General features: G+C 40.8%; 1 protein-coding gene across 1 annotated transcript in view; it reads right to left on the minus strand.

Annotated features, from left to right (window-relative positions):
- The window catches only part of AGTPBP1 (ATP/GTP binding carboxypeptidase 1), a gene marked incomplete at its 5' end in the record, with an annotated part of 70,905 nt that extends 61,447 nt beyond the window's left edge, over window positions 1-9,458 (minus strand). Inside the window, one exon of the mRNA XM_080638310.1 lies at window positions 9,291-9,458. Within this exon, the coding sequence (XP_080494436.1) occupies window positions 9,291-9,458 (168 nt within the window). The remainder of the gene's footprint in view (window positions 1-9,290) is intronic.
- Between the last annotated feature and the right edge of the window lie 6,891 nt (window positions 9,459-16,349).

Here is a 16,349-nt window from a genome sequence, read left to right on the forward strand (position 1 = left end):
GGCATGTGCTGAAATGTAACAGAGTAACATGGAACCCAGACTTCTACTTCTTGGATAAATACTCTGACCACAAAGCTCCTGTGCAAAATGGTAAGCACTAGCACAAAGTGATTGTCTTTTGCTCAAAACAATGGCTAAAGAAATGAACTGGCACCGTTTCATTCAGGCATGTCTATTAGGTGTTACTGCGAGTGCCTGTTCAACTAGAGACTTGTAAGGACACAGCCTTCCTGAGTATTGATTTACATGCATTAGAAGAACACCAAGATGCTCAGCCTCTCAAAGCCAACAATAATTTACTGACACAAGTTAGGGAGTGACCTGCAGGGGACTGAAAGGTGAATTAGTAATTCTGGTAGTTAATGCTCCATGCCAATACCATTCTGCAGGCATAGGTGACTGGACTTCAGGGTTTCTGCAAGAAAACATGAAGGGATTATGACCAGGGTCACAGAATCCAGACCACAGAATCAACTAGATTGGAAAGACCTTTAAGATCATCAAGACCAACCGTTACTCCAGCGCTGCCAAGTCCATCACTAAACCATGTCACTGAGGGCCTCATCTACACGGTTTTCGAACATTTCCAGGGATGACGATTCCACCACATTTCTGGGCAGCCTGTTCCAATATGTGACTATCCTTTTGGTGAAGAAATTTTTTCTAATATCCAGTCTAAACTTCCCCTGGTACAGCTTGAGGCCATTACCTCTTGTCCTATCACTTCTTACTTGGGAGAACAGACAAGCCACCTCCCCTCTCTATCCTCCTTTCAGGTAGTTGTAGAGAGCAATACGGTCCTCCCTGAGCCTTCTCTTCTTCAGACTAAACAATCCTAGTTCCCTCAGCCGTTCCACACAGGATCTGTGCTGCAGACCCTTTACCAGCTTCATTGTCCTTCTCTGGACCTGCTGCAGCACCTCAATGTCTCTCTTGTAGTGAGAGGCCCAGAACTGAACACAGGATTCAAGGTGCAGCCTCACTAGTGCCAAGTACAACGGCTGGTCACTGTCTGGTCCTGCTGACTACACTATTGCTGATACAGGCCAGGATGCTGTCAGCCTTCTTGGTTGCCTGGGCACAAGCTGGCTCATGGTCAGTAGCCATCAATCAGCACCCACAGGTCCTTATCTGCAAAGCAGCTTTCCAGCCACTCTTCCCCAAACCAGTAGCGTTGTATGAGGTTGTTGTGGCCCAAATGCAGGACCCCACACTTTGCCTCGTTAAACCTCATGCAACTGGCCACAGCCCACCACCACCAACAACATCAACAGCCCAGCAACAGCAGATGTTGCTGCTGTTTTTTATTAACAGCCTGAGCCACAGTTCTCAAGTGAATGAAGAAACTTACAGGTTTGGGCTCCGCTTTGCTGACCGCCAAGTTTCGGATTTCCTCCCTTACCCCTGAATATCACACATCAAGTCGTTATGTACATGTTTCCCATCCAAATTCTTCACTGGTTGTGGCTTAAGCCCAGCTGGCAACTCAGAAAGCGCAGCCGTTCACTCACCCTCCCTCCCCCTTCCCCTGGCTCCTCCGGGTGGGATGGGGAGGAGGATCAAAAGAATGTAAATCCTACGGGTTGAGATAAGAACAGTCCAGTAACTAAAGTATAATATAAAACTAGTACTAATAATGATAATAATAACAAGGGAAATAACAAGGGGAGAGAATATAAAACTAAAATGAGATAGGAAAAGAAAACAATAAACACAAGTGATGCACAACACAACTGCTCACCACCCATCGACCGATAGCCAGCCTGACCTGAGCTGCGATCTGGGCCTTCTGGGTAACTCCCCTCCGTTTACATACTGGGCATGACATATTGTGGGACGGAATACCCCTTTGGCTAGTTCGGGTCAGGTGTCCTGTCTCTCCTTCCTCCTGGCTTATTTTGCCCACTTCACTGGCAGAAAGTGAGACTGAAAAGTCCTTGTTCAGGATAAGAGCTACTGAGCAACAACTAAAACATCCATGTGTTATCAGCATTGTTCTCAGACTAAAGCCAAAACATAGCACTGCACCAGCTACTAGTAAGGAAAAAAAAAAACCTGTTACAGTTGAACCCAGGGTGTGACTAAAAACAACAAACAAAACCCTTTTTTTTTTTTTCTTGATCTCACCTCTCTGATGCAGTCTGAACTGGCTCCTGATTCTTCCAGAAAGCAGTGTCTCATTCACATTTTAGACATTCATTTACTAAATCCACTGTTTTAGGGGAAGAGAAACCTACAATGCCATGTTTCAAAAAAATAAGCAGATAAATAAAAGTCTCCTTCACTTAAATCAGGCCAGTGCCTGTGCCACTTCTGTTTGTCTTCTCTCTTAGAGGAATCCTTTGTCATCATGCAAATATCAGGAATTTCACACCACCACAGAAAGCCACCTAATCACCAAATTTGCTGTCCATCATCTACCTAATAATGGAAAGAGATAATTTAAAAAAAATGCTACTAACCAAATGCTTTGCACGCATTGTCACATAGCTCTTCTTGCATCTTCTTTATGATTCTGTTACTTAAATTGATGCATGTATTTCAGGGAAAAGTGAGTACACCCCTTACCTATTGCAAGCTATCCAGGTGGAACTTCAATATGCCCCAAACAGCCACCTTTAAATAAAACTGACGAAATTAAATCAAACTCAGCACAGTAATGCATGGCTCAACTGCACCAGAACCTGCAGTTAAGTGTAGTCACTGCAAACTGTTTTCCTTTTAATCACTAATAGACAGTAAAGAAGGCAGACACGAAAACAAACTCCATCCCTTACTCTAACTTACAATCATAATAAGAAAAAAAATAAAAATGCATAGTCACCATTACAATATGTCAGCACTGAGCACTTTCATGATCGTTTTGATAACAGCACATTGGAAAGAGACTGTCATACGTTAAACACAGTAAACTCACATCTGAGGCTCAAACCCCTTATTTCAACCAACAGCAGCTTTGCTTTCATGGTTATTTTTCCCTCTTTTTTCTTTTTCACTGAAACTGGAGGGGTTTTAAATACACATTTAAAAAACGTGTCTATATTTTGGAGTCATACAAGACTATCTTGCCATCAAGTCCATTTTCTTGCAAGGGAAAACCTCCCCAAAATTTTCAAACAACTCCCATGGAAGACAAATCTACCAGCATCTGGCAAGCTAATGGCAAGAAAAATGAGCAGTACTGGTTCAACAGGGCAAAATGATTGTGCCACAAAAATCAGACATGCTCAGAAACAAATGTGTACAGATAAAGGCTATCTCTCTAGACCATAGGGGCTGGGGGGGGGAAAAAAAAAAAAAAAAAAAATCTCAGTTTTCATGTTACAATGCTTCTATTGGAAATCTCTTAGGGAAAACAAAGCTAATCTGACCGCTACTGAAAATGGAAGACATTCTGAGTTTACATAACAGAGTTCACATGCTTCAACTAACTAAAATACTTTAACATGGACAGGCATGTCTTGGAAGAATAAGTGTAACTAAAAAATGTAAACTATCTTTGTATTTTATTTTCTTAAACCCCTCTCCCACTCAAAAAACTCCACACCAAACGCACTCATCCCTCCCTTCCAAAAAAAAACCAAAACAAAACAACAAAATCCACCACATAAAAACACCTTAGAGGGCCAGAGACCTCTGAAATTTTAAATTTACATGGATGACACTAGGAGTTTGCAGGGAAGTACTTTGTAACTACACTCCAAAGAAGCCAGCTATTTTTAGGGAGAGAAACTAAAAAAGTCAAAACAAAGTATCAATATGCACAGTTTATTGATACTACTAGATCTGTTCTACTTGCAGTATATTCTATTTTCTGTGATTTTATTTTCCAGAAACTTGTTTTCTTAAAATAATATACTTTATTCAGAAAAGCCTATTTTATGAGTCTGTTTACTATATATTAAAAGATGTTTTATTATCATGAACACATGACTTGCAAAAACCACATATAAAATCATATTCATGAAGAGACAAAACAAAGCTTCAGTTTTACTGTATATATCTACCCTAATAAGTCTGCAAAAACCTGTAAGAGTGTTCTATGTATATTTTCATGTTTTGCTTTGTATCCAAAGCTAGGATCGTGTTATTTTTAAAGGCAGAGGTCAGTCTTCACTTACACTCATCATGGAGTTATTTGATTTGAAAGGTTAAAAAAAGTAAACATTAACAAGTGCACAGCAAATAAGTAATTTCTTTACTGTGTACTTATTTATCACGTAGTGGAAACAAGTAGATGAGCAAAATCTGTGTAATTCCTACATAAAAAAATAGTATGCAAAAAAAGGAAGGAACACCAAAGTTCAGGGAGTAGAACTATGTTAAAAAACAAAAGAAAGAAAACCCTGGGTATGAACTGAGAAAACACATAATGATTTAAAATTTCATAAATGCTAGGCAGAAAAAAAAAGCAAAATCAAAACCCTCCATAAGATCAGGTGATTGCATTCTGGGATATGCTTTCAAAAGACACTTCTACCTCTCAGAAGTACATGTGGATTCCCCCAGAACATACCAGAAACAAACTGACCTTTGATAGCATATCATTTCACATGCTCTGAAATCTCTGAAGCTGTTCATAAGTTGAAATATTCTTTTTCAAGACACTGAAAAGGCCTGTTTGAATACAGCTTTATAAAAAAATTACTGCATTCTTTGTGCTCTAGGCAACCTTAATTCCAATATACGGCTTCTAGATTACTTTTTTAAACATAGAAGTAAATTGTTAGCAGAAACAGATTATTTACCTGAATTTACACTTGTAGGAATAGGTATGTTCAAAATTTAGGATGAGCAGCATCATGTGAAGGGAAGCACCACTATTTCAGTACCAAAAAGCCAACCATTCAGAATGCTTGTAGAAAGCTGGTCAACACTGTGACAAAAACAGTGGGCCAAAACGCCGCAATTATCTCTGCACAATACAGAAAACTGCAGTATGTGACTTGAGACTACACAAGAAACATTTGCCAGGGCAGCACAGTGCTCTTCCTTTGGCAGCAGTAAGAACTAGCCACTGTTATTAATACAGTCATGTTGCTTCCATCATCCCATTTTGTACCATAAGGAGGACTGTGCCTTTCAAAATGGCTTAGAAATTATACCTTAAATAACCCCTCTGACCACTTAATCATTCACTCTTTCACGCATGACATATTGTTTCCCAATTCAGTGCCCCGAGAAACAACTTCCATGAGCATTTTTAACTGTTTTTTGACAGAAAACATTTTAGAGCTATACAGAGTAGCAAAGTTACTGGATGTGAACAATCTCCTTAACAAAAACATGAGACCTTGTGTTAGGTTAAAACTTCCACAGACTATTTTGAGATGCCACAGTTATTGGTACAACCTGCTTTGTATCCTGAAAGCTCAATCTACAGTACAATACATAAAAGTTTTGGTTATCTATGATCCAGTTCAAAACTCTAGTGACTGACAATCTGGGGAAATCCTTCAAACTTCACAACTAAGTTTCAAGTTGGCAAATCCTACACTGTACTCTACCACAATTAGAGATACTTTTCTTCCAGATGTAATTCTAACACTTCATATGGAAATGGCAGAAAATAACCCTTTAATAACTAAAGCTAACCAACTCCTCTAAGTAGGAAAAAAAAAATAAAAAATTCAATCTTAAGTTTTTGGTGGAAAATAATTTTCAAATTCAAAGTAAAATGAAAAATCTAAAAACCTTTACTAGTCAAAGAAAACACACTTCTGAAAATCAGCTACTGTCTTTTCCTTGTACCCTTTGCTATAAATATTTATTGCTATAAATATTTTTAGTAAAAACAAAAAAAGTCAGCTGATTAATTTACCCATTGCTGCATTATAGCAAAGTGTTGACTTTTTGACATAACTAGATAAACTGCAGTATATAATCAGACATTCAAAAGGACATACATAAAGCCTCACAGAAGATTGAAACACCAAATCCCCGTACAACAGATTGCCAACTATGTAATGCATCTGATTACCACCAGTACACTTAGCTGTAAAAAAAAAAAAAAAAAAAAGTCTGATACATGTCACCAAAAAAACCCTGCAAATATCTAAAAGTGACTCCCATGGAAAAGACAGAGAGAAATAGTTTTATTTATTGATAAAAGAGCAAAATAAGAAAACACTACTTCGTTTCTTGCCTGGAAAGAAGCTCCTAGAAAGTTACAGACATGACAAGCATAAAGTTACTCCTCAAAATACTACAAACTTGCCATTTCCAGGCTCACAGAGTATCACATTCAAAACTTGCATGATTTAAGTTGACATAAATACTGCAAAAGTCAGCTACTTGTTGCCCAGCTACCATAACCCTTTCATCAGGTAGAAGGTCAACAGCACAGAGAGGGAGAGGAGTGCAATAAAAAAAGCCAGGAGGGAAAGGACATTCATGGCAGAAACTAAACATTTTCCTACACCAAAAACTGAACAAGAACTGGAAATTCAGTAACTTTTCCCAGCTCTTGGAAATGCTTCACTGACATAGTGCTAAATGTCAGAGGTGCTTTCCAACATCTAATCCAGTGACTCCTCCTTTGGCTTACACCATCTTGATGGCTAAGGTCAGTCTGGAAAGAAATCAGCCCAAGCATCTAACCTTGCCTTTCACCAGCTCAGTTAAAGCAAATCTTCAAGTCTGGTTTTAAGCCAATAGAAATAAACAAACAACAAATAAAAATATGTGGCTCTCTGTTGCAGATTTATCTACTCAAATACACTTCGAGCCATTCTACCTCATTACTATGGAGAAACACAACCATCTCACAATCCATAAAACTCTCAAGAACAAGTCTTACTTTCTAAACCTTCATTTGTACCATTCAGCTTATGAAATACACCTGAAGCAATTAAAAAGTATTACCTAACTCCAGTACGCAAAGCCCTGCACATCCTGCTTCTCATAAATTGTAAGGGTTTCTTTTAAAGATGTAGTGATAAATTTTATGTGCCCTGTAATGTGTTAAGGTTTCAGGGTGACAGTTGCTGGACGGCCACCTCTGCAGCTGTTGCAAAAGTTTGGGTGCTCCCTTCTCTCCCCCACCTCCTCCCCACCCCAGTCTTTCTACATTTAACTGTTATAAAACTGTATTTCCAAATGTAAACCACACTGAATCGTATTCAGGACACACACTGAGTAGCTCATAATCTTCTTGATGCTTAGCACAGGATATTGGACAGCTAAGCTGTTGATAGTGCATGGCTTGAAAACATATCCATAGATACACTGCCATTACAAATCCCTTTTAAGCGCCCATACAAGCAGCTGCCTTGTTCAGTACTCCCACACTTGGTCCGACAACCATGACTTCTCTCTAAGTTGATTAAGGAGTTAAACACTTCAATTACTGAAGCTATACTCCAGGTTCAGGGTGACTTCAGCAGCATTCAGATCTTTTGGACATTAGCAATTCATGTTGCAGGAGCAATCACCTAAAAGAAAGCAGCTTGCAGATACTGGAATTCAAGGAGAAGTTTCAAGTAACACATTAGGAGCCAAAAAACAGGTGGTTCCCAGATAAGTCCAGCAGAGTATCTCATGAATTTTAAAGACTGCAAAGTCTCTAATCATAAGATACATTGCTGACAAGTTGCTGAGTGACAAGATGAATGTTTTCCCTAGACTAAAACCTAAACATGAGGTGAAATAGCAAGCTCCTTCTGTAAGCCAAGAGGACTTCATACATCCCTTCTCACAGGTTTTCCCTTGCTTCTCACACATAATTTCAGGGAATTTGCTCCTAGCAGCAGTAAGCTAACCAATATAAACCAGTGTTTTACCATCTACTACCAAAACAACTGACTATTTTTCAAGTTCAAAAGCTTCCATTTGAAAGACAATCTGTGACTTTCTGGAATATGAAAACTTAGTTATGAACACCGCCATCTCCAAAATTTGAACTGAAAGCTAAGCCTGAGATCAGATGTCACTTCACACAAACATGGATAAGGTATCACTTCACACACTAAGACTACTCCTGGCTCTGGGATCCTCTCCTTCCTCTTCAAAAAGAAAAAAAGAAAAAAGGAAAAAAAAAAAACCGAACAAAAAACCCACAACACAGAAAAAAACCAAATTATTTTTATAAAGTTTTCGGGGGGGGGGAGAGAATACTTCCTTTAATTTATGTTGGCATTAAAACATAAAAATAATCATAGTGAATTGAGACATCAGAGACTAAATCATTCTGCTGAAACAGGGGTATGGGATAAAATTATCTTGACCTTAAATAGGAAGGTCTCCAGAAAAGGAGATTATCTTGCCATTCCTCGGCCAAAAAAAAAAAAAAGCATCCCGACACAGCCTTGCACTTGCACCCACAATGCTCGTCATGGGGTATAGTTTCCAGAAAAACTCTTAGGTCACGAGTATCATTTCACTGAAGGATTAGCCAGAAGGTGGGGCTATCCCACCAGCAGCATCCTGTCACCCATCATTACACGCAGCAATGAAACACACACTGAAAGCTACCTGCAAAACTGAGAAGCCTTTTCATTAAGTATAACCCGTGAAAGTAGTTCGCAGATGTATTTTTCTAACAGGACATTACCCGTGAGAACACACTCGTTGGACAGCTAATTCCCTCATGATGGAAAAATAAAGACACACACAAAAAAATTCATACCACAAGGCTATCCAGAAGTTTCATGGGTTTACACCATACAGGTACACCGAATTTCACCTCTGCCTATAACATACCACAGAGAACTTACAGCTGCTAGTGTACATAACTGAAGTTCACCCAGGTCAGGATTCCTAAGCATCTGACAAAGCCCAGTGCCTGAAAACAGTTTACACTGAGAAGAAACACCACACCACTCCCTGATACACAGCCTATTTCTCAGATCCTCTCTGTCACGGACTCGAACCGACACCTAGAGAAGCACTTGCTGTGCTAGATTCCCACAACTGCAGTAGGAGGCAGGAAAATTAAAACACACCCAAATATTAAAAAAAGCCTCCCCAGAGAACCTTAAGTTCAGCGGCCGTTCAGCAGAAGTCACCCGGCCGTCGTGTTTTCCAAGCACTGCCTACAACAGGTTACCCGGCCGGGCCGGACAGGAGCCACACAGCTACGGCCTCACCAAGAGCAGCGGGACAGAGGTCATCCGTAACCTTTCCGCTTCGCGGAACGTAAAAGTTGTGTTGTAATGCCGACTCGCTGTAATGCCGAGAAGAGCCTCTGAGTGGGCCGCGCACAGAATCCGTGCAGTGCGAAAAGGAAACGTCCCCCCCTCGCGGGCAGACCCGACACCCCGGCCAGGCCCCACGCCAGGCAGCGCTCCTACCGTAGGGGCTGTACCACCTCCAGGGCGCGGATCCCGGAGAGAACGGCCGTGGCCACGCGTCCCCACGCACACCCGCCGCTCCCCGAGACTGATGAGGCGGCCATCCGGCACGGGGTGAATCCGTACGACGGAGGCCGGGTGCCGGTTAGGTGCCGACCGGGTAGGTCCCCGCCCCAACCCGCCTCAGTCCCGGCCCCGGTCCCTCCCCCTTGGCGCTTCGCCTTGCCCCGCCCGGCCCTGCCCCCACTGCAGCTCGGCCCGCGTTGCGGAGGACGATGGCTGCTCGCGGGGCTTCACCTCTGAGGCACCCGCCGTCTCGAGGGCCGGGGTTGCCCCGCAGCCGCCCTAAGGGGTGGGTGAGGCTGCAGGAGGGGTGCCCCTCACCCGCGGCGCTCAGGCGGGGACGCCCAGCAGCGCCGGGCCGGCAGCTCCGCGTTGTATCCCAGCCGCCTTCATGCGAGCGGCGGCAGGAACCTGCCTTCACCGCGACGCGTCACGGCCCCTCCTGCCGCGCCCCAGCCGTGCGCAGGCGCCGCCACCGCCGCAGGGGGAAGCACGTTGCTGGGCCTGTGCGACAACGCTGCCGGCCCGCGAGGGACGGAGCGGAGTCAAGCTGGCGGGCGGAGAGGGAAGCTGGCAGGATTTTCACCTTGCCGCGAGTGGCTTTCTCCTGGTTCGCCTCAGGCGCGGTGCTACCCCGCGGCATGGAATTGCCTGGCCTGTGGCCAGAGCCAGGTGGCGAGGAAGGGTGCGGGCTGCCTCAGGCTGCAAGAACTGGGAGGCGTGTGGGAATGCGGTGGTTGCAGGATTAGCATGACTACTCTAGTGAACCTGCCTCGCCGGGTCACCTGTCACATCGACTGCTCGCACCCGGGCTTCCTTCACTTACGCGGTCTGCTGACTCCAGCCATTGAATGGTTAGAATTGGAAAGGATCCTAAGATCATCTAGTTCCAACCCCCTGCCGTGGACAAGGACACCTCACACTAGCCCTGTCGCCCAAGGCTCTGTCTAGTCTGGCCTTGAACACTGCCGGGGATGGAGCGTTTACCTCTTCTTGGGCAACCTGTTCAGTGCCTCACCACCCTCACAGTCATGGGATCCCTGCTGCCTTGGGCACTGAGGGAGCTCTGGAGCAAGTAAGAAAACTCATTAATGATTTGTAAAAGCCAAAGGCTTAATTTTCTCCCTCCCTCTTCCCCTTCCCCTCAAAGTCTTTGCGAAAGAGAAATACTTAATAAGTTTAAACCTCTGCATGCCCAGGTTTGAGCTACTCAGTATCACTGCAAGCTGCTGCAAGAGAGCAATTTAATTCTCACTCCATGACACTTGTTTATCTGTAACAACCAAGGAGTCATATATCCTTCTTCATTAAGTTCCTCAAACGAAGAAAGGAAACTGCTTAGAATTCTAAGGTCATGTGTATACAAAGGAGAAGCAGCCCTTTAGTGAAAGCTGGTAAACTGAAATTCAGTTCAAGTCTCATTTCTACCAATAATACCTAATGATAAAAGCACAGTCCCCAACAGAAACATGCAAGGTTCTTTTCCCAATAACCATCTGCAACCATGGAGTTACCTGTTCTTATTCAGCAAAAAACAGATTTCAGGTCCTTTACATTGTCCACATTTTTATTTATCTTGTCATTCAAAATACATACACCTGGCTACAGAACTTGCAAATACTGTCTTACGCACTACAATTTATTCCATTCCAAAAGACAGGAATGAAGATATCCAAAGCAAGTAGATGTGCATTTTGGGTGACAGTTGGCAGCTCTTCCTTAGGCCTGATTCACCTGAAGTTTACAGTTACTGCTGTTTAGTGTTAGAAAGGCAAGTTCTGTTTGTACCATCCATGCAAATGTTCACAGATAATCTGTGCAGGGAACATAGCCAACTATACTTTCTCAACACGTAACAAAGACTTTACTGGCAAATAAGCAGAAACTGCACAAGTTGGGGGCAGGGGACTACTTTTGCATTGCTATGACAGACAGGAGATACCAGTCCTCCTACCTGGGCCTGGGCCTTGTTAAATATAGTATGACCTCTAGCCAATCAGCATCAGCCACTTTCTACCCATTAAATCAGGAAACTCAGCTAGAGTTCTGGTGGAGTTAATTCAAGTTTGAAGTGGTATAACGGTTTCTTTAGTCCATTATAATAAAATTTATGCATAAACACTTGATTACATTTATTAAGTTCCCTTCTCACCATATTAATGTGAATGAATATGAGTGATTAAGGCATCATCCTTGATTTGATTAGTCTCTTGATCCTTCTCCAGCAAATAACTGAATGTTTCTAGAAACTGTAAACCTGTTGGTTACAATCAGAAAATACACATGTATTTGGAAGCAGATTCCTCGCTTACCGGCTGTACAGGTTTCTCCAGTCTGAACAAGAAGAATGCAGATAATCAGAATGTGGGAATTTACCAGTACACTGGCAACAGATGGGGACAGTCTTGCTTCTTCTGTAACACCAGTCAGTCTGGATGACGATTAAGAGAGAATACTTAAAACAGCAAACAGTACAGCTACAAGTTTCTTGTGAAGTTCTATTCGTGGAATTATTTTAAATGCATAACTTTTTTAAAGCCAAGCAGAAGACATGGAATCAGCTCAAGTATGACTCAGGCAAAGACAAAAATAGTTTCATGCAGGCTCTGGCAAGGAAAGAGCAAATAAGGGGTGGTGTACATAAAAATCTCTCAAATTTTTCGAAGTTGAAGTCAAAGTCAGTTTACTTAAGTCAGTTAAGAAAATAATGTTTTTAAACAGCTCTGTAAGTGTCCTGGTACACAACAAAAATCAGCTCAAAATATGGTAATTCTGCACTAAAGAAAGAGGACACAATAGCAGATCCAAATTAAGACTGGCAAAAAGTGTAACTTCATTTCAGAAAAAAAAACAAGTGATAGTAACATGTCTAATGCAGCTACTTCTATTGTGAAACCCATTAATTTTACTCATTGTTAATGTAAACAAAAAATGCAGAAGATATACTTCTTAACAGGACAATCCAAACACTTAGAAAAAAAGTAATAAACCTATGTCAATTTACATACAATGTGGAAAGGCAAGGACATCAGTGGTGTCCAGTGTCGTAAACATATAAGCTGCCTTTTTAGTTTTCACAAATCACACTGCATTCATTTAGTATTTTTGACAAGGCAATACAAGCAATGAATCAAGCAACACTGGTGACGTTTATTCAGACGCAAGTTTTCAGATAAAGACAGGCTTCCCACTCCCGACTGCATGTTTATAGTCCATTAAATCAACATTTACTACTATGTACAGTATGACTTCCAGGATCAGACCATGCAGCTAGAATAATCACAAATTATGTTAAAAATTAATGATTATCCTCTCTGGGAGCAGGAAAAAGCAAGGAGAATGAGAAAAAGCTCTTCAAAATACTGTAACGGGTAGCAATGTGTAAGCATTATTGAATCCTGTCCTCCTCCCCTGTAGTTATCACCTGCTTACTCATTGTTTCCTATTAAATCTTAAGCTGCACTAATTAAGTGTACCTCACCAGTTTCCATACCTCTATGTACTGAACACATCCAGTCAGTTCGAGATAATGAACACAGCTACCAGCTCTCCTTAACTCTGTAAAACAACCACTCCCTCATTTGAAAGCAAATACTTGTCTCCACATACACACTAGATAATCTGTTTTGGCTCTTTAGATATGCCATCCCTTTCTAATCATTAGAACACTTGGTACTTCTCCAGCTTCTGTTCTTTTTCACCTCTGAGAAGATCTTTTGTGCTCTGTTACATGTATATTTCAATGCCTACAGAAACATTTCAGTTCAGCTTCACATCTGTGATTCATTCATCTACTCTTGCTTTTGTAACATTACAAATGAAATAATAAATCAATATTCTTTGCACAATGTAATTAAGAACATACCTATTTATACCCTGGTGGGTATTTTCGTAAAAGTGTTCTGGAGTTTGGGGGTGGGAAGAATGGCGCGTTGTTTTTGAAGGAAGGAAGGGGACAAATGTCTAAAGTGATACACAATGTATTGAAAGCTCAAACTAAACCATATGCCTACTAACAATCACATTTAATGTATATATGCAGGACATTAACACAAAAAAACCCTGACCAAAACCCAGAGCAAATCTCATGTGTTTCAGTCAAACAAGAACCTCCACACTCACAGTTAAAATAAAAATTCGTGCATGTCATTTCGTTTGTGTGCTGAGGGCAATATGTTGCTACTTTCATACCCTGACTATTATCATAGATATTTTTAGTTAAATAAATGCATCAGATTCTGACAGCTTGTATTAGGACAAAGCTGTCAGGTAAGTACTGTGAATCTGCAAACTGTGGCAGTTTTTCAGGTATTTTGGTTTAAAACAGACCCTTAACCTGAAACAATCTGAATCTTTTTGTAACTTTTTTTATATACAAGCACATTAAAGAACAGCAAGACTTAAAATAAACTTTGGCCCAGCTGAAAGAAACATTCTTTCTGTTTGTGAAAGCATTTGAATACTTTCATATGCCTCCATTTTCCTTTTCTCCCTGCACCAATTACTTCTGTTAATAAGGGCATCCAAATCAATGGTAAGCTCCTGAAAAATCAGCGATACTTTAACTAGTGTAAAAGATAACAAATGATCTCCAAAAATGTCTGATTCCTACTTCTTGCAATAAAGCTAACTGACAGTAACTTGCAGTAGGTGACCTGTCTTCCCACAATGGACTGAAGATGCTTCTGGGGTCCTGGAAGGTTCTCTGTGTCATTCAGAAAAGTATAAACAAATGATGTAATTTTGTAGAAACAGGTCAATTTGGGACTCTCCTCTGTTAAGATTCATGATCTTTAGAGTAAACAAAGAGGATTTAACTATTAAACCTGCTTCCATTTATTTAGCATGTTTTAAGAATCCATGCAGAGCATGAGGAGAATACATTATAAAAAGAGAAAACTTGTTAGTAAATTGTGTTTTCCACTTTATTTCACTGACCTTTGTACACAGTACTTCAAAGACTGCCTTTTTGCTTATGCCAGTCAAAGCTCCTTTTACAGGATTCTTTTTTCTTACATTGAACAGCAAAGGACAAGTTTCCTCATTTTTCCTATTAAGTATCCTTAAGAAATTCATCATGCTTTAGTATAGGTTTCTGCAGTGTAAAAATAGACACTCTGTATTACAAACTCATATAAAATACATCAGTACCTTCAAAATTAATGTAACATCATTTTGAAAAGACAAAAATAGCAGGTAGTCAACTGATTGCACCCTAAACTAGTATATTGTTAGCTGAAGCTTTCTTAAACTAAGCAGCCTATTCAAGTCAAGTATATGATGATGATGTGTTCTTACTGTATTACAGGAACAAAGATATTCAATTAATGTTGAAGAAAGTTCCTCATAACTCTTACATTTTATGTACTCTCACTTCAAGAAGGAAGCACACATTTTAGACACAACCACAAAGAATTATCTAGTTGCTTTTCTGTTTTGCTGAACACTGAGGCCTACCTTAAGGATCCTACAAGTATGTGCTTGACTAAGGAAAACAGGGATACTTTTGCATTAAACACTAAGGCATTTTAAATACTAGTAACTTGTCATCTATTAAAAAAAAAAAAAAAAAAAAAAAAAAAGAATTCTATGTGTGGAACCTAAAAATCAGTAAAAAGCAATTTTATTTCTCTGGATGTTCCCATGTGAGTATCAAAAGTACCAGAACTTAGATCAGTCCTTTACAGTGCTCTATCAACACGCTTCATTGTATCATGTCAAAGTGCTTTGATATTCTCAAAGCATCTCAGCTTAGGGGTTACTGCACTGAACATGTGTTAACTTTTAAGCTGCTACAGTCATTTAACACACACAACTTGCTGTTCACTTTTGATGCTTGGTGTTTTTGCAAGAGAAGTGGCAGTTGCTTACAGTTAGTTATGAGGCATCCATTCATTGGTTTGCTAAGAACTGGACAGAGATCTCCACGATTACTTCACAAAAGCCAGCTCATAATTGTCACCATTTAGCCTGTGCAGTAACACAAACATGTATTTGGTAATGAAAGCATTTGTGACAAAGTTTAAACATACCACCTTTTCAGAAACTAATTTTCATTACATATGGGGGGGGAGGGTTGTCAATTTCATAGTTAAATGATTATTACAGATTATTACATGGGCTATAGTTCTTCTCTCTTGAATTTAAGAATGGAATTCCCCAGAAAATCAACAGTCTTTCTACAGAACAGAGTGCTGGTCCAAGCACCACTGTTTTCTGCATTAAAGATACACCTAGTTTTCATCTACAGATGTTTTAACCATTATCAGGTTTAACAATAATGATCTGCTCTTTGCTGCCATAACCTTGAGATCATTACAAGATGGAGTTACATATATGGGGAAGAGAAGGCTGCATTAAGACCTCATAGCAGCCTTCCCGTATTTGAAGGGGGCCTACAAGGATGCTGGAGAGGAACTCTTCATCAGGAACTGTAGCAATAAGGCAAGGGGTAATGGGTTTAAACTTACACAGGAAAGATTTAGGTTAGATATAAGGAAGAAGTTTTTTACTGTGAGGCTGGTGAGGCACTAGCACAGGCTGCCCAAAGAAGTTGTGGATGCCCCATCCCTGGCAGTTCAAGGTCAGGTTGGATAGGGCTTTGAGCAACCTGATCTAGTGTGAGGTGTCCCTGACCATGGCAGGGGGCTGGAACCAGATGATCTTAAGGTCCTTTCCAACCCAAACCATTCTAGGATTCTATGATTACCCAAAAAATTAAATGTAAGTACAGTGCAGCTGTGAACCATCAGGCATTTCCAACAGCCACTGAACTAAATGCAATGCTGACATATGAAGTAAGTGCTGTCATTGGTTTAACAGGAGTTCATACTGAGCTTTCTCCTGTTACTTTCCTCCACATACAAATGCTCTGTTCTTTGAGCATACGATGAATAGAAAGGGTGATGGGAGAAGGTAATGTTTTCATTTTAAAATCTAGCTACTTCCTCATCACCCCAAAGGCAAAATCTGCTTAAGCTAGCCTGTATTTGGTTA

This window comes from Psittacula echo, assembly GCF_963264785.1.
Source record: "Psittacula echo genome assembly, chromosome: Z".
In the NCBI taxonomy this organism is placed as follows: Eukaryota; Metazoa; Chordata; class Aves; order Psittaciformes; family Psittacidae; genus Psittacula; species Psittacula echo.